This window comes from Mus caroli, unplaced genomic scaffold, assembly GCF_978045245.1.
Source record: "Mus caroli unplaced genomic scaffold, Mus_caroli_1 scaffold_2, whole genome shotgun sequence".
NCBI lineage: Eukaryota > Metazoa > Chordata > Mammalia > Rodentia > Muridae > Mus > Mus caroli.
Window position 1 is genome coordinate 118339737 of NW_028227257.1, and position 21429 is coordinate 118361165.

Consider the following 21429-nt stretch of genomic DNA (forward strand, 5'->3'; position numbering starts at 1 on the left):
AAACATGTGGTGATCCTATTTGCCTCATGACATAGTAGAGTGGGCTTTCTCTACTCCCTATTTTGATTACTTTGATCCCCTCACTGATGGAAAGGTACTGTTCACATTCAGGGTGGGTCTTCTCCTGTTAGCTGTTTCCCTATAGATACATGCAAGGCTGTTCTTTAGTAATGCTTAAGCCATTTCTCAGTACAATTAAATTGAAAATTAAATTTAGCTAGCACACTAGGTAAACATCTGGCTAAATAGTTGAGCCAGTCCCTTATAGTCAGAACTGCATGGTAGAGAAGTTGAATGTACAGTCAGTCTTGTAGTGAGTAATAGCTATCTATGCTGCCCAAGAACTGGCCCTTACAGCTTGGATAAGGTCAACTTTCTATTTTTGGAAAGTTATGAGCTACAACTGTCATGAATCACAATGATGAGGGCATCATTAAGTATGAACACGATCACATTCTGCCCTTCCCACACAAGTACAAACCGATGTGTTTTGGGTTAAAAGATAGAATCATACAATGGAAAGCATAGAGCTTTAAGCTGCAGAGCAGCCCCAGGAGTGGGGCAGATGTGCTTATTGTGTATTTCAAGGAAAGAAACAATTTTGGGGGGGGGGTAGGGGGGGTGAACCAGGATTAGAATCAAGTCCATTGCAACTCTTCTGTTAAACTTCGTCCAGCTGGTGAATTGATTATGTAACCTTTGGGTTCGAAAACAATTCCATAGGTGCTTCAAGAAGTCTAATAAATCAGTGGTTTGAGACCGTGTTGTAAATTAGAGATCTAGAGATACAAAATGGTCCCTGGATAATCACTCTATTGAGAAAAATAACTTTAAAGAGAAATAATCAATGAAAAGATGTCAGATACATATCTCTAAGTGAATGAAATTCTTTATGCTACAGTTAATTACTGACCATTTTCTTTAAAATGTAAAAGGAATTTTAGATTAATGAAAGGGCAAATCAGAGGTTTTGCTGTTATAAAAATAAGCTTTTATCTAGCAAGCCTGGTCTTCTCTCTATGAGAGGAAGCTATGGTTTCTGTAACCTCATGAATCTGAGTTCTAAAAATGCTAAAATCACTGAGTTCAATATTTATAAAATAAAGTCCCATCTTAAGACAATAGTGATTCTAGCCACTAAAAGGAACTGAATACAGGAACACAGGTGACTTCCCAAATAATACTGAATGAAAGACGTCAGGTATCAAGTTTAAAATCAAGTACAGACTTAGGTCAATATTTGTAGAGCACAGCAAAAAGAGACATTTTAATTTATTTTCACTTTTCAGACAGAAAAATGACCAAGAGCTACCTTGTGATAGCATGCATGTTTACTTTGTAAAAGTGTATCACCCTGTGCAATCATGATTCAGATCCTTGGTGTTTAAGGAGACTGATAGAGAAAAGTTGAAAAGTACGTTTAATTTGTTCTGGTGCCACTTGTATCTGAAGCCTTGGATACGTATAACCAATTGAAAACAGAATCAACTGTCCATCAATGGGAAGACTTCCACACCTCCTGTAACACCACAAAATTACACATCCTACTTGCTAGACTTCCTTAAGGAAAAAAGTGGCTTTTGAGTTAAGGATAAGATTAAAAAAAAAAAAAAAAGGAGCATAAAACAAGGTTCATATTTCTTTACCTGCATTTCAACTCCTGACACAGTTGGATGGCAAAGATGTTTCTTAATCCATCAAAGAAAATGTACTTTCATTTAACGGTGCTGAGCTAGCTAATCAACACTCACCCCAGGATGGGATTTAGACGTTTGTGTTTACATTCTCAGGTAAGAGTCCAGAGACAATTCTAAACCTTCTCAGATGTTCTCTGTGCCCTTGTCTTTTTCTATTGCAAGGGGTAACCACTTTCAAACTGAAAAACATCTGGAGAGATTTAAATTCAATTATGTAAAGAAAAGTGCATCTGGGCTGCAAAATTTTATATAAAGCTGTGAAAAAAACTGCCAGGATTTGTTTTCTGTGAATCACGCACACACACACACACACACACACACACACACAGGCACACATACACACAAAGAATTTTTATGGACTCAACCCTTCTTCATGTCGTTCTGATGTTAGCATGGTACACACTGCTCTCAGGTGTTTTTGACCACTGGTCCAGTTGCTCTTAATTTGTAATAGAATGAAGGAGATCAAAAGGGGACAGGCTTTGCACACTGGTGTGGTTAGCTTACTTTTCAATGCACAGTGGAAAACTGATTTGCAAACTTCTTTCTTGTGTTTTAGGCAATTTGTAAAAATGGGATTTGTGGACAGCAAGCGAGTTGCAATTTGGGGCTGGGTAAGTAGCTTTCTTGACTCATGGATTTGTATGCAGTCCTTAGTGAATGTAAGAGTAGAGGGTAATTTATCTTTTGCATGTAAATCTTTGGAGATAAAAATTATGTCCGTCAAGTCTTGGGCCTTTGAGCAGCAGGCTTCCGAAATGTCTACTGAGCTAGGCATGCAGCTCTGTTTATTGTGATGCGATAGAGAGGAAAGAGCAAGAGTGGATAGGTAGGAAGGGAGGTAGATGGAGAAGTCAAAAAGAAAAAGAAGACAAGAAAAAAGATATCTTATTAATCAGCTAAGGTTTTGTGCTTATTGTTTTTATTTATTATTTTCTTCAATTTTTGTATGGTCACTAGGGGGTCCACTAATGTCCCATGCTTGTCTTCCCTGATATTTATGAAAAGGAACGAGGCCTCTGAAAGTGTATACTTTAGATACTGGCCAATTAAAGCCAATTTAAGCCTCATATACCATGCTTTCTATCTCTAAAGAGGCACAGTATATAAAGATGTGAGAAATGTGGAAACCGCGACTCGCTTACCATATGTCCTTATTCCTTTACCTCCACAAAAATAACTGTTTCCATTCCCCAGTCATATGGAGGGTATGTAACCTCAATGGTCCTGGGATCGGGAAGTGGCGTGTTCAAGTGCGGAATCGCTGTGGCACCTGTGTCACGGTGGGAGTACTATGGTACGTAACTGCTGTTGTATGCAATGAACTATTAAGTGTCGACCTTAGTGTTCTAGTGAGAAAGCCATTCCTATTTTAGTTGCCTGTGTTTCTATGGAAAATAATAGGCTGGTTTCTTTCTGTGACTGTTTACAGAGCCGTATAAGATGTTCTCATTTGTTCTGCTGTTACACAAGCCAGGGTGCTATGGTGTGTTACCTACACATTTAATTTCTCAACAACAAATCCTATTTCTAAAATTTTAAAACAGTGTCAGTGTTACATTTCTCAAATAAATGTTTTCTTATCGTTATTAGAGTTTGATTTGGGACTTCACATGTTAATAGAGGAGAGGAAGTGTCTATCTCTTTCCCTCTGAGTGAAGGTCAAATATTAGTTGGGAGTCAGAAGAAGAAAAGACAGGAACAGATGAATTTCCAGGGGGATTTTGCTTTCCCACTGTCTTTTAGTACTAGAATATCATCTTCATTGTGAGATAGACCATGCAGCATCATTTTTCTGAGACAACAATGCCCAGGGCAAGACTAGGCAGAGGTGAACATGGAGGGGTAGGAAAGGGGATGCATTTTTTTCTCACACCTTCTCTGATCTCACTTAGGTTCTTTATGTAGTAATGTAAGAATGAAATTGTTGATAAACAATATACTTGCTACTACTTATGCCCTACTATATGGCAGCACCAATCCTGTGAAAACTCATCTTTGAAACTCTATCCAAGTCAAGAGAAGCCAATGTTCAAAACCACCATCTTTGGGTTGAAAACTTGGCAGGCACAGATACAATTTAGTTTGCCCACAATGGAGTTGTTTTTCGTGTGATACTTTTGTTTCTAATTAATTGTTTTGTTGGATGGTTTGTTTCTGGAGACCTCTGGTGGTCAGTCAAATAATAAAATAGCCTTTGTGAGGCTGGAGACAGGTAGGAAAAGTTCATTAAATGTACATGACCTAATACACAGTAAAAAAAGAGAGCTTTGAAGATATGTGCAATTTTAAAGATTTTTATTCAAAATTAAAAACAATGAATATGTAAGTGATGTTTCAAGACATTGCTCTAAAATTTCACAACTACAGCATACAGCTATGCACATTTTTTAAAAATATGTTTTTAAAAATTTCAGATCTTAATATATATGTAAACATGGTTAATATAAATTTTAAAAGTGGCATGTCCTGAGACAAACACTGAGGACTGTGGAATAGATGTTGAAAACATTTTTATATTGCTCTCAAAGACTGTTTTCCCCCTATTAAACATATAAGCAATATTGTTAATATTTGATTTTTGAAATTAAACCATACATGAAAAGCTTATTATCTTTTACTTTTAAGTGTCATTTAACATACTATTTTTTATAGGAGTGTTCTGTAGATACAAAAATCATCCATATTGACTTTAAGTAAAATAGTAGATATTACTGCTACTCACTTAGGAGAGCAAACACTCTTCAGCCGTGTTTTTAATCAACAACGCCTCGGCCACTGAAAAGCATGGCAGTGTTGTCTTTAAGCAAGAAAAGATTTTAAAGAATTCATAGAATTAATGTCGATGACGCTTGTCCAATCCAAAGACAGTCAAGTACAGAGGCAACTCGTGATTTTTATATGCATTTACTGCAATCTGGCCATCAAAGGAGGCAGCTTTTAAAACATCATAGAAAGCAAAAGAAACCAGATTCAGAAAGACAAATGTCACATACTTTCCTTCATATGTGAAATCTAGAATTGACATTAAAATATAAAGAGCTTCACGTATGACATGAGAGTAGAAGGGGATTGTCTGGGAAAGCCAAGGAGACAAACAGGTAATATGACGGTATTGGGGGGGGGGGCTGACAGTGGGCATAGCAGCTTGTACTTGAATGGGATCTTTATTAAACTCATTCTTTGTACAAGGAACAAACACTAATAAGTTACAGAACAACAACAACAAAACTCCACCAGTGATATTTTAGGGTAATATATAATATAGGATTTTAATTTCTTTTTAAATTGAGTAAAGTTATGTTTAATTACCCAAAATAACTAAACCAATTGTGCAACCTGTTATTCCACCATATTTATATATAAGAGAGCTTATGTCAGTTCAGCAGACAGATATTAATGTAATCTGTTCGCAGCGCTCAAGTGTTACAGCACAAAACTTGAGACCTCCCCATAAAGTGAGGGAAAACAAATGTTTAACTTGAATTACGATGAAGCAGCTGTGTCAGTATGGACTGTTAATTCTTTCTTTTCATCAGAGTGGGTTTCAACTTGCCCCAAACCTAAGGTTTACGTAAATCACTCGTAACTGATCATCGCTAGGTATAATTCCCAAAAGGAGATAGATTATCGTAGCATGAGGGACGTCTTTGTCTCTGTACCACAAGACCACAGAAGCACAAGATGACTCTGATCGACTCTCTGCAGGTCAATTGCTGGTTGTGTTTTAGGCTGTCTAGTTTGTCCGTCCAGCGCCCTGATCCCGAGGGCTGAGTGCAGAGGGGTCAATGCTGCAGAGGAGGAGCCTTCAGTCTGAGAGTGTGCTCTGGCCATCTGCATCTCCAGCTGCATTAGCAGGCATTGTTAGCTGGAGGAGATACTTTCATGAGTTAAGTAAGGCACAGTAAGATAGGTAAAGTGGTGTGATAGATGTAAGAGATGCTTGTAGCGGAGGAGCTGAACCTCTTCTTTCTTTTCCTATCCCAGACTCGGTGTACACAGAGCGTTACATGGGTCTCCCAATTCCAGAAGACAACCTTGACCATTACAGGGTAAGAGCTGTGTCAACCTCATACTTGTATAGAAGTGGCCTGGGAACTTCTCAATTGTATCTATTTCAGAAAAAAAAATTATTTCCAACAAAATTCTTGTTAAAAAGAAATAACACAGGTGGTTTAGAGATACTCCAATAGCTTCCCCTACTATATTTTGCATAATTACAGTCTTTATCATATGCTATGTAGGTCACAATATGCATTCATTTGGAAATACAAAGCAACATCAGATAATTACTTTAATTATAAAAATTTCAGTTTAGAAAACATGTCAAATTCAGCATATTCTTTTAGGACCCAGAGGATTCTTTAAGCCTTTATCAAGATATTAAAGTTTTTATGTTATTATAATAGTTAAAAGGTAAATGCATGCCTTTAATTCTCCACCTCGCAGCCAGCTATGTAGATTTTTAACACGAGGTTTGCATAAAGCAGGCAAGGTGGCAGGTGCAGTTGGGGAATACCCTGAAGAGCCCTGGCCATGAATTACCAGAGAGCTTTCAGTAGTGGGCAGCTGGCTCTCTAGGGAAGCTGACACACTTGAAAGGTGACCTGACTGTAGCTGTATTTGCCTCTGCTAGGGTGGAGGCCACAGCCCAGCCAGAACACGCTCTGCATCATCCTGATGCAGCTGTATGAACCAGTACCACGTTGACATTTTCAAGACTTTCCTGGGTCTGTTGGCACTATTAGTTGAGGGGAAAAAAAAAAAACCTTGAAAACTAAATTAAAGCTTTTCGATAACAAGTAAAATCATCTCTGACATTTTCATTCTCCAAAGATGTCCAAAAACTCTCTGCAGGAGAATGAATTAAAAAGAGAGAAAAACAAGAATAATGTCAACACAGAATTTTCTCTGTTGTGACTCTGAATACAATATCCTAAGAGTAATATTCCTCTGAGCAGTATATATACATTTTTTGTAAGATGTCATCGTTAGTACAGTGAAATCTGAAACTATCTGATCAAAACACAATGAATTCAAAGTTTCAACTTTGCAAGAGTTATGTGTGTGTGTGTGTGTTTTACTCTTACTTGCTACTTTCAACGTAACTAGCAAGCTTGCATGTGCAGGGGGCATGTTGTATTTGTATCTGCATGTTTTAATGTATGTTTCTGAGACTTGATAGAAAAGTAACAAAGATGACACACTAGACATCTTTACTTAAACAGAAGCCTCACAGTCAGTCTATTTCCCTTTCTGACAGAGGTCTCCTCTGAGGCTGCATACTTCATTCTCCTCATGCTTTCTAGTCCATATCCTGTAATCTGCGTAAGCATTGTTTATTTCGTTCATGACTACAATGCTCCTGGCAAATGACCTAGATCCCTGTGTAAGAGTAGCCCAGTGTGTAAGCTCTTGTTGTGTTTTCCCACATTACAGTCAATTCCACACCTTGGTAGTACCTTAAGTACACACACACACACACACACATATATACAGACACACAGACACACACAGAAATACATACACACAGATATACATACACACAGACATACATACACACATATACAAAGACACACACACACAGACACATACATACACATATACAGACACACAGACACACATACACATACATAGACACACACATACACATATACAGACACACAGACACACATACACACACATACAAAGACAGACATACACACAGACACATACATACACATATACAGATACACATACACACACATACAAAGATAGACACAGACACACACACATTCACAGGCACAGATTGACAGACAGACAGACAGACAGACAGACACACACACACACTGCCTTAATGGCACTTTCCTTAGTACCTAGCCTGTTTTAAATGTCAGATTCTGTCTTTCTGTAGCTGCTATTTCTGACATTGCTATGGGTCCCTTACACCTGGCTTGTCATCTGCCCCCATTCCCATGTATTAGGAAGCTTCCACCGGCCTCTCTCTGAACAACATCTCTCTCACTCGCTTTAGATACTGTTGCTTTCTTCATTGGATTCTTACCTCTCATTTTATTCTACCTTGAGTTAGTAATTACTTTCCACCAGGATTACCTACCCCAGTACTGTTACTCAACATTACCTGACTTCAACATTTCACTCACTGGGTATGCTTCCATGAAGCATCTTATCTTGACATATATATATATATATATATATATATATATATATATATATATATATATATATACACATATATACACACACATATATACATACATATGTGTATATATATAAAGGTTTTAAGGAAAATACTGTGCTTTAAGTTGTATTTTTTCCACTACTTTTCTCATTTTGATGCTTGATTTTTTTTTCTTCTTAGTATTATCTAACCTGAAAGATGGTTTTCTTGGCTATGTCCAAGCATGGAAAGTCCTGTAAACTCAGAGTTATTCTGCCTAGTGCTCCAACACCTGCCTCTGGAGAATGGTGAATGAGAAGCCAAAGCCCAATTTGAAGAGCAGATGAGGCAGAGGCTTAAGTCCAAACTCTAACATCAAAATTCATCAGGACACTTGCCTCACTTCCTCAGAACACATACCATCATTTCTGTTCTCTGCTCTCTCTCTCTCTCTCTCTCTCTCTCTCTCTCTCTCTCTCTCTCTCTCTGTAATGCTATAGCATAGGAGTTTGAATCTGCCATTTCACATTTCCTTTTCCAGCCTTTTCTATAGGCTCCTTTTGTAGACCCCAATCCTCCCATCCCCTCCCTCTACCCCGCCCCCCCCACAGTGATGGCCATTCTCATCTCTCCCCTTAGGTGTTCCCTGTATGAGGTAGTCATGTAAATAGAAGTCACTTCCTCCTGCCAATGGCAACACACGCACATTGGGTGCACAAAGTCAGCCTTCCTCTTCACTGCACAGATGGCCCCGAGGACTGTTTAATCCTTCCACGCCAGGAGTCGGGTTTTCTTGGCATGAAATTCATTGCTGGCAATGGACACATTAAAACTGCCAGTACCAAGGAGCTAAAGGTTCCCAATGTGTTACTCAGAGGAATTATCTAGGAGGGTGATAGCTAAGGTGGGCAGGAGAGAAGTGAGGTAAATGCATTAAGGGAATTGTCTCCACTGAGCCCCGCTCTGTTGATTGCTTCCTCTGAGCATGGAGGACTGAATCCGTGTGGGGATCTGAATCTGAGAGGAACACTGAATCTAAGTGCCTATTTTTGGTGCACAGCAGGCTTTAGAATAAAGCTGCCCTCCTTTGTTTTTTAAATGAGCCTGTGCTTTTGTCTCTGGCAAGAATATATTCAAACATTCTATTTTCCTCCAAGGCCCCAGCTGCCCCTCTGGACCTGTCATCTCCCACTTCTTTTCTTTCTCAGGTTCTCTCCTCTCCTCTCCTCTCCTCTCCTCTCCTCTCCTCTCCTCTCCTCTCCTCTCCTCTCCTCTCCTCTCCTCTCCTCTCCTCTCCTCTCCTCTCCTCTCCTCTCCTCTCCTCTCCTCTCCTCTCCTCTCCTCTGTTCTTTCTCCTGTCTCTTCTGTCCTATCCCTTGATAAGACAGAGAATTAATTCAACAATTCCTGAAAGGTTTCTGTCACTGTGCACTTCTGTGGGTCGAGAAAATATTTTGAAAAAAAAAGTCCCATTTAGTCAGGACTCTCTTAGCACATCCAGAGTTAGGAATGCACAAAATGTTCGGTTGTGCAATAAGTAAGTTTATATTCTTAGCTAAGAAGCCATTGACACATAGAACTATAGGATTTGAAAGAGAACGTAATTTTCAGTACAACTCGATGAGATGAGTCAGTAAGTTCTCCAAGAGAACACACCTGTGCATCTGGGCCCCTTTACTACTGAGGAAAGAGGTGCCACCAGGTGTATTGTCAGTGTGTGCCCTGCTCAAAGCTAGTATACCATTTGTGAAGGCATGTACCTACATGGTTGACTTCCCCACAGCAGGGATATTATTTCCGATATTTTAAAAATAGTTATGAAGATTGGGAAATCGTGAAGCTCAGGCTTTGACTTGATGCAGTGACCCCCTAAGACTTTTTGAAGATCATCACCCACTATGGACAAATGACAAGGCAGGAACTCTTTTAAAGACTATAAAGACCCCAAAGAGGAATCCCCCAAGGACCTGGTCCCAGAAAGGTGACATGTCTGAGCTATTTAGCAGGGTAATTCTGTGGACAAATCTTCTCTACCTGCAGTCTCCATGCATAACAGACAGAAATGGCAAGGGATTTAAGCAAAGAAATGGGACAACCAGGGAGGCAATTCTGCAATCTGTAACCCAAAGCATGCCACAGTGTAGCCATAACCCAAGGATTGGGATCCTGACCAATGGGTGGGTGATATATTTCTCAAAGCTCACCAGCAATCAGACACTAACATGTAAGAGTCTTTCGTTCATCTATTCAAAGTGTCTGTAATTTGACTTGCTCAAAAGTTTATTCCTTATAGACAAGAAAAAATAGTAAAAACACTGGAGAGATACATTTTTAAATGGTAATGGAACATAACTTGAACATCACAACAGTATCCAATTTGTATGGAAAAGACTAGAGACTTCCCAATTGTGACCATAGGGCCTGGTTATCTATGTCAGAAGCCTGTAGGAAGGTCAGGGAAAAGGAGAAGTCAAAAATAAAGGATTTCAACTCCCCACCCCCACCCAGATTCATTCACCCATTCATTATTGTGTTAGTATAACTAGACTGTTATTCTAAGAGCTTTACAAGAATGATCAGGTTCAAGTCTCCCTGATTCCCACCATTGTACTGACAGGGAAACCGAGGCACTAAAATTTCAAGCAACATATAGATGTTGAGGGTTTGAAAGGGAAGAAGACACTCTATGAGCCAGGAAAGAAGGAGAAGGGCAGAGAAAAGGGGAAGATACCAGGAAGATCAGAGAGGTTCCCAACAGGTTACAATGTGGGGAGGGGGCAGCAGGGAGAGAGACAGTGACAGAGAGAAAGGTTTTCCTGGGATCTCTAAGACAGATCTATTGAACTGAGGGGATAGCTTGGGGAAGAGCAGACCAAATGGTGACCAATACGTATGGCAGGGCATAGACTGGAGAAGGGATTGTCTTGTGAATAAGCAGAGAAGTAGAAGACAGAGGGCAGGAGGAGTGGGGCCCCAGTCCTGAGCCTTGCTGCCAAGAGGAGAGGGCAGCCTGGAACACACAGAAGGGCTGATTTAACTTGTAGAGGAGATTTATTTTGCATTTTGCTCAAAATTTGATAGGCTTTTGGCAAGTGTATGAAACAGTCATGGATTTGGCAGTCTTCTGCTAGCAGATTTGAAACGTTCAATCCTTAGGAACTGCTGCATCGTTAGGTTATGCAAAACAGGGTGCAATTTTGTAAATATGCCATCTTGCACTGATTTGACATTTGTTCTATTATCCCAGAATATGCCAAAGGGAGAGAGACCTTCAGATTTAAGCCAAACCTTAACTTGTTTGTGGAGTGCTGATAAAATGTTGACTGCTGTGTGATCTTTAAAGCAGCCAGTGTTGCTTGTGAGGCCCGAGGTAGAGCCCCCTGTCTGGGGTGGATGGGAGCTCTTTCCTTGGCAGCTCCTGGGTGCAGTTGTTGGGTGGATATAAACAAGTACAACATCTTATTTGATGGGTTGGATTCAGTTTCTCTTAAATGTTTTCTGTGCCCTCTGCTTGGTATTAATGATAATTCTCCAAATGGCACCTTTTAATATTATTCATGCAGCATTGATTTCAGGAGAATCCATAGAGTAAGCTAGTAAGCCCAAGGTTGTAGCTTACTGAGTTGATAAGGTGTTATCTCTCAGACCCAGTGACTGTTTGGTCCTCTACAGGAGCCTCTGGGTGGTAATGAATAGTTTGGCTGTGACCAAATGACTATAGAATATATTGGTCAGGGACCTGGGCTTTGGAGTTCAAACAGCCTGCATTGAAAATTTGCTTCCATTACTTCAAGAAGTTTGAACTTGAGGAGGCTGTGTTCCTTCCCCGAACCTTAATTTCCCCCTCTACATAATGGCAGTAACCAGATATGCCTCCCAGAGTCACAGAAGTGATTCCAGGAGACCCCAACACCTGCCATGATGTAAGCTTCAAAGGCATGGCAGGTGCCACCATCCTTATCTTCAGGGAGCCAAACGGCCTTCTGGTTTGTGGATGGCACAAAGGGTAGCGTGAAAATTGTCACACCTCCTGTTTCTCACAGCATTCCCCTACTCTCATCAGTCCTTCCTTTATTTCAAAAATACAAAGATTTCTTTGTTGGAAGGTAGCTGAGGAACCAGCATGATCCAACAAGCAGCTACAGATGGTTCTTCTTGGGGATTGAAGAAAAAGCTCCTCACAGAGATGCTGTGGAATAGGCATTGCCGCTGGACCAATCCTTTCCACTTCTCTCTGCCAGACTGTTGCTGGCAGCAGGGGGCTCTCCGGAAGTTTCTAGCCTCAGGAGAGTGCCAACTGCACTACCATTGCATCCCTGCCCATTTATCACTCCGAGCTTCCGTTTTTTGTCATTGGTGATAGACTATTCAGCTTGTAACTTAGTCATCCATTTCCTTTTTCTCATTCCTGTTTCCATGGATAGGCAATGGGGGATCATCCAATTGGGGTGCATGAAAATAGTACAATTAATATCTTCCTGGCCGTTAATGATATATTGGAGAAATGCATGCATTGCCTATACACTCGCTTTGCATGTTTCCTTTACAGCTTGAAGTGTGCCATACAGAGGCCAAATAGAGTCTTACCAGAGAAGCCAGGACACATGGTCCAGTAATGAACCACTCACCAGTGGTTCCTGAGTCAAAGTGACATCATTGCATTGGGGGGATGAAGGATTGTCTCCTGCACGGAGAGCTCCTAAGAGGGTGTGCTCTTGGCAGCTGCCTGTCTCTCTCATTGAAAAGTCCCTTGGGAGGCTGCTCCTAGTGAGCAGGGAACCGTGTACTGAAATGGCACACTTCTCTTGCAACTGCAGGGGGAAGCTTTTGTTTTATTTTTCTCTTGCTGCATTAAAGTATTTGTCTTTCTTTCTTTGTAGTGTAATATTGTTAATGTAAAACAATTTGCATCATGACACTTTTATCACAGTTTTCGTCTTTTTCTCAGTATGTTGCGTTTCTCACCATGTCTAGTTCATCACAGCTACAGTGTGTACATCACAACATTTATCTTAGGCTCAGGGTTTTACTTGTTTATAAAAATTGTCTTCTTTCAGCCTGTATTCACTCCATTTAAGAAAAAAAAAAGGCAGCCAGAAACTGTTTTGGTCCAAACTCCAGTAGTTATCACATTCCTTGCTAACTGTCCTGTGTATTTATATGTCTCCTAACTATTACTCTCTGTTTCAATGACATTTCTCCATCTCATGGCACGGGGAGGTGGTTGGAGCAGCTTTTCTGTTCATGCTGCCAAGCAAGCCAGGCCCATGGGGCTGCTAGAGGTGAGGTGAGGTGACACAGTTGTAGATCTGGGTCAGATCTGGGTGTTAAAGTTGATTATCATCTCTTAGTAAAGGGTGGAATCGAACTTGTGAAGAAACGTGATGGCAGGAAGTCAGCACAGGCTTCGTGCTTGGCTGGTAGAGGAGATCACTGGGAAGGGCCCCTAAGGGGCCTTGGCCCTGTAACTCAGAATGAGTCATGAGCCTTACCTTTCAGCCTTGTCTAGTGAATATCAATGCCTTTTAGGAGAATGTGATGTGATAGTCTCCTGTTGGAGAGGAGAGAATAAAAGTTTTGTGCTATTGCCTGCTGATGGGAAAGATACCCTTCCCAACCTTCAGGGTTGTCCAGACCAATCTCACATTTAATTATTTCACCGTGAGAAGGCAAATGCAGCTCAGAATCCAGAGAATATACTATTACATACTTCAAGTTCCTGGACAGTTAATTAAAATTTTATTTCACGGGGTTCCTTTGCTGGATGACAATCATAAGCCCTTTTGAATTTTAGAAGACATGACAGAGAAACAGAAAATGAAAGGAGGTTTTCCCAGACTTGGTCCAGTTTAGACATATCCTAGAGATGGATTGTGGTGGAACTTACTTCCTTCCCAGCTGTGTCTCTGCACACATAGAGCAGGGTTGGCATAGACCTACTTCACACAGGTGTGAGCATTTGATTCACTTTCACGGCTCCTTCAAGATGGTTAGTTAGCACAGTGACAGGCACAGAGGGAATGCTCCAAGAACAGTACCTAGGATTATAACTGCTGTGGTATAGCACTTGGAAGTGGGCATAATGACTTCCTAAATTGCAGAATGAGAATATTTTATTCTGCTTACTACAATTAACTATGTAAAAGCAGGATCAATTATAGCAGATAATGCTGAATAACTGCACTTACTCATCTAATTGATAAATATTTACCTCTGTATTAGATACTATAATAAATATATTATTATTTAAGGATAATAAATAATATAGTCAAGTCACTATTTTGGACTATTTAGTTGGCTATAAATGAGTATTTGGCTAGATGAAAAAAAATGGATGAATATAAAATAGCAGTGGCAGTGTTGTGATGGATAGGGGCTTTCTTGCACTCATGCTGACTGCATGGAATCATACGTAGATAGATGTGAGACGTCCCATCAAATGGGAAGTTTTTCTAAAATTAAATTAAAGAACAACTTTTAATGAGTTACAATGCTTATTTGAGAAATTTATGAATAAAAGTCTCAATTTGGGTTAGAAATTTAATATGATGAGGTTGATTAGGAAATAGTCTGCCTAAACAGGATAGGTCATTGACCTTGAACTAACCAGTTCAGGATGATCTTAGGAGTCTTGGTGGAGGGCAACTTTTGTATAACTGCACTGAATTTTATAGAAAGTATGTCACTTTCCAGCAACACCATGTCACTGAGTTTTCAGTCAGCCTCAACAATTTAAATAATGCTTTTATCATGTCTCTTGACTCCTTAGTTCAATTTTTCTTATTCCCATTTTGCAGAAATAGGGACTTATAGTGTAGCATGTATGTCTCCAATTGTAGAGCTCAGTAGTATTGAAACTAAAGACTAGACTTGAACATGTAACTATAGCCCCATACCTTTGTGGCTAAAACACTAGGGCTCCCACCAAAAATATTAGGTATGCATTAGCTCTGAAGATGGAGATGTCACTGGAATGCAGACCTTGATGCATGACAAGAGAGCTGGCTGCTTTTGAGTCTGTGCAGATGTCACTGTTTCTTCCTATCCAAGCTACTCCAGGACAAGCAAAGCGGGCTCCAGCTTCCCAGGGTCTATCTGGCATTTTTCCTTCATCTCAACGTTGTAACTCATCCCAAATTTAAATGATCTGGCCTATATGCTTTTAAAGATTTTTTTTCAAGACCTCTGACCCTTATTGTAGAAACCCCTAGATGATGCAGACCAAAAGTAGACCTTCTAACCCTTCATCCTGTCTCCCTGCCTGGCTTAGGAATGACATTTAACAGAAGTATTTTTCTCCAATATCCAAAATGAGGATGTACCAAACACCCACTGATTTTCTGAGGCCACCCTTGATCTCTTTCACCCTTTCCCCTCTCATATGCTACATTTGCTTAGGTTTTAAACATCTGTTTACAGAGAGGCAATGTTTGCTTTTCATTCAGAACCTAGAAATGTGGACCAAAGTTCACATGACATATTGCAGAGTATGTTTAGTTGCAAATGCTATGTACAGGCTCTTTGAAATGTAGCATGTATGGCACCATGTGACACATGGTTGCTATGGTAATACACTTTTTGGCTGAACTACAGCAGAAGCCCATGGAACATACATTGCTAATATGAGACTCTGCCCTGTGATAATGCATGGGACACAGCAATCTGTGATCTGGGACTGTAGGGGTTTTGCATGCAGCCTAGGGGACAGGTGCTCTCTTCCTACATGTGCAGGGAAGATGTGGCATTCTTCCTTTCCAGTCCCGTCTCCCAGGCACAGGGCATGCTGAGCATTCTGCCATGCATGGAGACAGCATTTGCTTGAATATCGGTTTGCTATATTTTGTATCAAAGGGGGCCCCAGCTGAAAACATTTTATTTTGTAAACTGAAGTGAAAAATCAGTTATGGCAGATCCTTTTTTGAATAATGACATTCTTTTTCCCAATTTCAGAACTCAACAGTCATGAGCAGAGCTGAACATTTTAAACAAGTTGAGTACCTCCTTATTCATGGAACGGCAGATGGTGAGCTTCAGTTAATTAGACTTTTTAGTATCACAGACAGGTTTGCAATTTCACTACTGACAAAACAAAAGCATGAGGGGCAAGACTGTTACATTTACTTCAATAAAACAGTGTTGCTTTCCACAACTCACTTGTCTTGGGCTAAATGGGATGCAGAGTCCTAGAACTTCAGTCACTTTCTTCTTCTGCCTTCCCTCTCTGTGTCTGAACACTCCAGAGGCTATTAGCTACTTGTTTACGGCTGTTTGTTCACTGTCTTTCCCACAGATAACGTTCACTTTCAGCAGTCAGCTCAGATCTCCAAAGCCCTGGTGGATGCTGGCGTGGATTTCCAAGCAATGGTATACTAAGACTTTGTTCAGGGGGAACAAAATATCTAGTGGGTCTAGTTTCCCCTTTGGCAGTTACTTTTTCCCAAGGAAGTCTCAGATGACAGGAAGAGAAGAGAGGCCCCTTATCATTCCACTGTGAAGTTGGAGACGTGCTATCCTTGAGTCATACACAGAGTAAATATTAGACAGTTTGAGGTTGAGAAACACAGTATTACATATCCTGGGAGTGTCAAAACACCATTCTTCTATTCCTGTGATGGTTCAGTCTCTCCCTGTTTTGATTCGAAAGTAATCACTTATTCTGTAAATGTGTGGCAGAGTAATTCTAAAGTGAAACCAGCATGATAATAGCTGAAATGTAAAATCCATTCTGTTATTATGATTACTAGCCATCCTAACAACAGTGGGGTATTAATAATCAGCATGTTTCAGCTCTTGCAGTTGCTACATTATCTTTTGTTGAACAACTGCAGGCAGCAAACAATTAGGCTTGTTTATAAAGTCAGAAATGGCTGGGGCTGGTTTTGCCTGTATAGAGGAGGTTTTGGGTATTTAGTCTAACTCATCTTCTTCATTAGAATTCTTCATCAGATTTATGTGTGTGTGTGTGTATACATATTATTAGTGCAAGATATATATACATCTTGCACTAATAATACAATGGTATAAAACAACACAACTTCTTAACTGTTTTGGCTAGAAAATAGTGCCCACTATGTAAGAGTGGATTTTTTATTTTGTACTGAGAAAACCTACCATATATTTTAGACCAGATTCTCAGAAGAGGTTGAGGTTTGTTTTTTCCCTGTTTAAAGCAAAGTTATATAATACTTGAGGCATGATTAAAATTAACTTATGTCTCAGGAATATGTACCTGCCTGACATAAATGTCAGATATACAGAGTTCTAAATTTCCAGTGTAAAATGTAAATGTTGGTAAATAAAACATTTGACTTTTGGCTTCACTTATGTTACAGATATAAGAATTTAAATTAAAATTGATTTTCCAGCCATTAGATGCTTGTATTAGAAAATTGTCCTTAAAATCTATTTATTTTAACACATACTCAAGTGTAGAGAGATTTTGGCACTTGCTGGCACCTATTAAAATAGTATGCCTGCTGGTATAAACCTTCCCATTCAGAGTGTAGTTTTTAAGTGGCCTTTGAGTCACATTTAAAGGTTGACTTGGGTATTTTAATTAGAATATACCTATGTTTAAAGTCTTCTGTGGTAAACACAAATGCATAGTGGATTTTCTCAGCACCCCCCAAAAAAAGAGGACCAGTGATTTCTTCAGGACAGAACATGTCTTGAACAGCTCTGGTGAAGAACTAGACACCCTCTCTGATCACACTTAGGTTTATAAACCATTCCCGTTTTTACACCATGCAAGAGCTCATTTGAACTTTTCCTTTTTAAAGACAGAGGATCTCCTAATTCTGACCACTCTCTTTCTCTCCAGTGGTACACGGATGAAGACCATGGAATCGCTAGCAGCACAGCTCACCAGCACATCTATTCCCACATGAGCCATTTCCTCCAGCAGTGCTTCTCCTTACACTAGAACAGCACAGCTCTCCATAGCTTATTTAAGACCACATTTGTTCTCATTATCTCAAAAGTGCACTGTTAAGATGAAGATCTTAATAATGTCGCATTGAGACATTTCAGGCTGCTTTCTCCAGTTTTATACCTGCAATTCTAACTAAGGATGCCTGTCTCCAGAACAGATCATTACCTTATAGCAATTTGGATTTTCCCCTCTGTTTTGTTTATCATTTAAAATCATTTCCACATCAGCTGCTGAAACAACAAATATAAATTATTTTTGCAAGAGCTATGCATAGATTTCCTGAGCAGAATTTCAATTTTTTTTCCTTACTAGAGTGGTCCAAATCTCATTTCCCTTATTTAAGTGGGTGACAAGATGTGGGTAATGATGTCATTAGGGCAGCAACAAGAGAAGAGGGAGCAGGGAGTATGGCTAGAAACCCAGGTCCAAGCATACAAACCAACCAGGCTACTGTCAGCTCGCCTCGAGAAGAGCTGTTCACTGCCAGACTGGCACAGTTTTCTGAGAAAGACTATTCAAACAGTCTCAGGAAATCATATATGCAAAGCACTGACTTCTAAGTAAAACCACAGCAGTTGAATAGACTCCAAAGAAATGCAAGGGACGCTGCCAGCAATGTAAGGGCCCCAGGTGCCAGTTATGGCTATAGGTGCTACAAAAACACAGCAAGGGTGATGGGAAAGCATTGTAAATGTGCTTTTGAAAATTACCGATGTCTCCTAGTGAAAAGAGGCAGCTTGGAACATATCGACTTGCCCTGTTAAAAGTTGAAAATATTTGTGTCACAAATTCTAACATGAAGGAATACTTGCGTTAGTTTTTCCTACTTCATTTCTTTGAGCATTTTAATTAAAATATTTTAACTTCATTAGCTTTTTAATGGAAAATTAAATGAGAATGTTTTGTGTTATTATTTCTATTCTACACACTGGAACTTTGCCTGGTCATTTAGCAAATATGCTTCCATTTTTCAGAGGTAATGGGTTATGTCTTGAATCAAACTTAAACTGCATTGACATATGGACACATTTGTTCAAAGGTTCTTGTTTAACTTGTTAGAAATCCAAGACTGTCTTGTAAACATGGAAAGAGTTCAGCTTTTTTAAAAAAAATTAGATACATAAAACTGTTTAAAGTTAAATGATTCATAGGGGTTTATCTAATACCCCCTGAAATGTCTATTTTCACACTTATCACATAGCTTTGGAGAAATCAATTAACAATAATTTGGTCATTTAAATACTATGGAATTCATAATATAATTTAATCTAGGGGATCATGTGAGGTTCACAGCATGAGACAGAATACTATCAGCAGAGTCATTTTGGTAGACATGTCTTTCCAGGGTTTTCTGTTTTGTTTTGTCTCTGGTCTCTTCTCGTGGAGGGTGATATAATAGAAAACATACATTCTGATATTGAACTTGACTTAGCAATGTTTGGATAACTTAGAAAATACTTCATTTTGTTTCAATTATTTATCACACAACTGCATTTTTAAAATGGACTTCACACATTTAAATGCAGTTTCAGGCCAGAGTACTAGATAAAATTATTCCAGACAGGTGAGCCACAGCATGAACTGCAAACGTGGCAGAAATGGAAACTACCTATCAAATAAGGATGGGATTAGATATTCATGAGCTTGATGCCACTTCCCAGGCCCCCCACGGATTCACTCCACCTTAAGTAAGTCCTATTCTTCCACTGCAAGCACGGCTGGGAAGTGAGCCTGTAGGTTTCTGGCTATAATCCTATTTTAGAATACAGCACTTTCACCATGTGCAGCAGCATCCATCTGCAAAGTTCTAGATCAAGGGATAGAGGTGACATGTTCCTGTCAGTGTGAAAACATAACAACAAATGAAACAGAAATTACCCATTGTGAATTCATCAATCTAAACCCCATTATATAATAATATAGATTTTTATTAATATATCTTATAAGATGTATCATATAATATTTATATAATAGCCAAAGCATGAATTTTTTTGTTCCTTTTATTTCTAAATATGTTGTTTCTGGAGCCTGAATTAATCAAATATCACAGCACACATTTTTCAGGCAATGATGGTTTCAAATGGTGATAATGTGAATAAATTCAGTTTTTATTTGACTCTCATAGCACAAGTTTTACTGTTCAGCAAGAGTTGTGAATTAGATTAAGAACCTGATGTGTAAGTTCTAAGTGAACTCAAGAGTAAGTTTGAAAAGCACAAGAGCCAGTAACAACACTAAGGGACATAGACCTGTCTCTTAGGGACATGCATTCTCTGGAAGCACATGGATCAAGCTTCCTTCTCAGAGCACACCAGCCTCAGGGGCGCATGCGCTAAGGGAAGGCCGCCCTGATGCTTCACTATCCAGGATCACTTCAGTCTGTGACATTCCGGGCATTGTGGTTCTCAGAGTATTAGCAGTTCCACCTCTTGGCGCTTACTGCTCTTGCTCTAAGTTGGAGTGAGAATGCTGGTTTATATGATTACTAGATTTGTACAATATTTAAGATTCAATAAATTCTAAGTGAAAAAAACATACCAAAACACAAGCATTTTTTTTTCCTAAAATAAGATAATTTTGTTGTGCCAACTTTATGACAGCTATTTCTGCAGCATTTTCACATACATCCTGAGTGACCTGAAGCATGCATTTGGGATGTTTTGGGGGACACAGATGGCTGAGAATGAAACACAAATGGGGGTTATAAAGTATGATATCCCTAGCTACCCCACAAGAAAATCTCAGAGCCTGGGTTAATAAGACCACCATGAAGTTCAATATAGTTGATCATCTCTCTGCATTCATATTTCTCTGATAAGTCCAAGAATTTGAATTAATAAAAAAATTTTTTTACAAATATTGAAAAGGTATCTCTCTCAAGGCATATAGATAGGCCAATGGTTCTCAACTATCCTGATGCTGTGACCCTTTAAAATAATACAGTTCCTCTTGTGGTGGTGACCCGCAACCACAAAAGTATTTTCATTGCTACTTCATAACTGTAATTTTGATTCTATGAATCATAACATAAATATCTGTGTTTTCCAATGGTCTTAGGTGACCCTTGCAAAAGGGTTGTTAGACCATCCAAAGGGGTGGTGACCCACAGGTTAAAAACTGCTGTTATAAACTATAAATGTCAACAATGTAATAAATAGTCCTTGTTCTATGTGGCCTTTTTGAATCAATTCTCTAAGCATGTGGAATTACTTAAAATGCATCCATCACGATAGTGGAATTGTATGACCATTCAACAAACAAAATGTTTATCCTCATCTCTCTGTATCTACAGGGACTGGTTCTAGATTCTCCTGTGGATATAGGTATGAAAATCCAATGATGCTCAAGTATCTCCTGTGAAATGACAGTCTATACAGAAATGGAAGCTTGCCCCCATCTATACTCAAAAGAATCTCCAGATTCTTATCATATATAGCAATGTAAATGCTGTATCGAAATAAATCATTATAAAAGGGAAACATACATGCATGCCAAGTGCAAACATAGTTGTTTTAGAAATACTTTTGATCAAGGAATGTTTGAATCTTCAGATGGAATGGACACGAAGATTAGGGACACTGGAGGTACACGAAGGTATTCCTTTAAGTTGCTTCTGTACAAAATTATAACTTTGTGAATTG

The 21429-nt window shown here is 39.3% G+C and overlaps 1 protein-coding gene across 1 annotated transcript in view; it reads left to right on the forward strand.

The window, feature by feature from the left end:
- Positions 1–21261, forward strand: part of Dpp4 (dipeptidyl peptidase 4) — an 83234-nt gene extending 61973 nt beyond the window's left edge. The window contains exons 21-26 of the mRNA XM_021152985.3: positions 2257–2311; positions 2895–2994; positions 5685–5749; positions 15808–15880; positions 16148–16221; positions 17678–21261. Coding sequence (XP_021008644.1) covers positions 2257–2311; positions 2895–2994; positions 5685–5749; positions 15808–15880; positions 16148–16221; positions 17678–17779 — 469 coding nt within the window. The 3' untranslated portion in view covers positions 17780–21261. The remainder of the gene's footprint in view (positions 1–2256; positions 2312–2894; positions 2995–5684; positions 5750–15807; positions 15881–16147; positions 16222–17677) is intronic.
- The last annotated feature ends 168 nt before the right edge of the window (positions 21262–21429 follow it).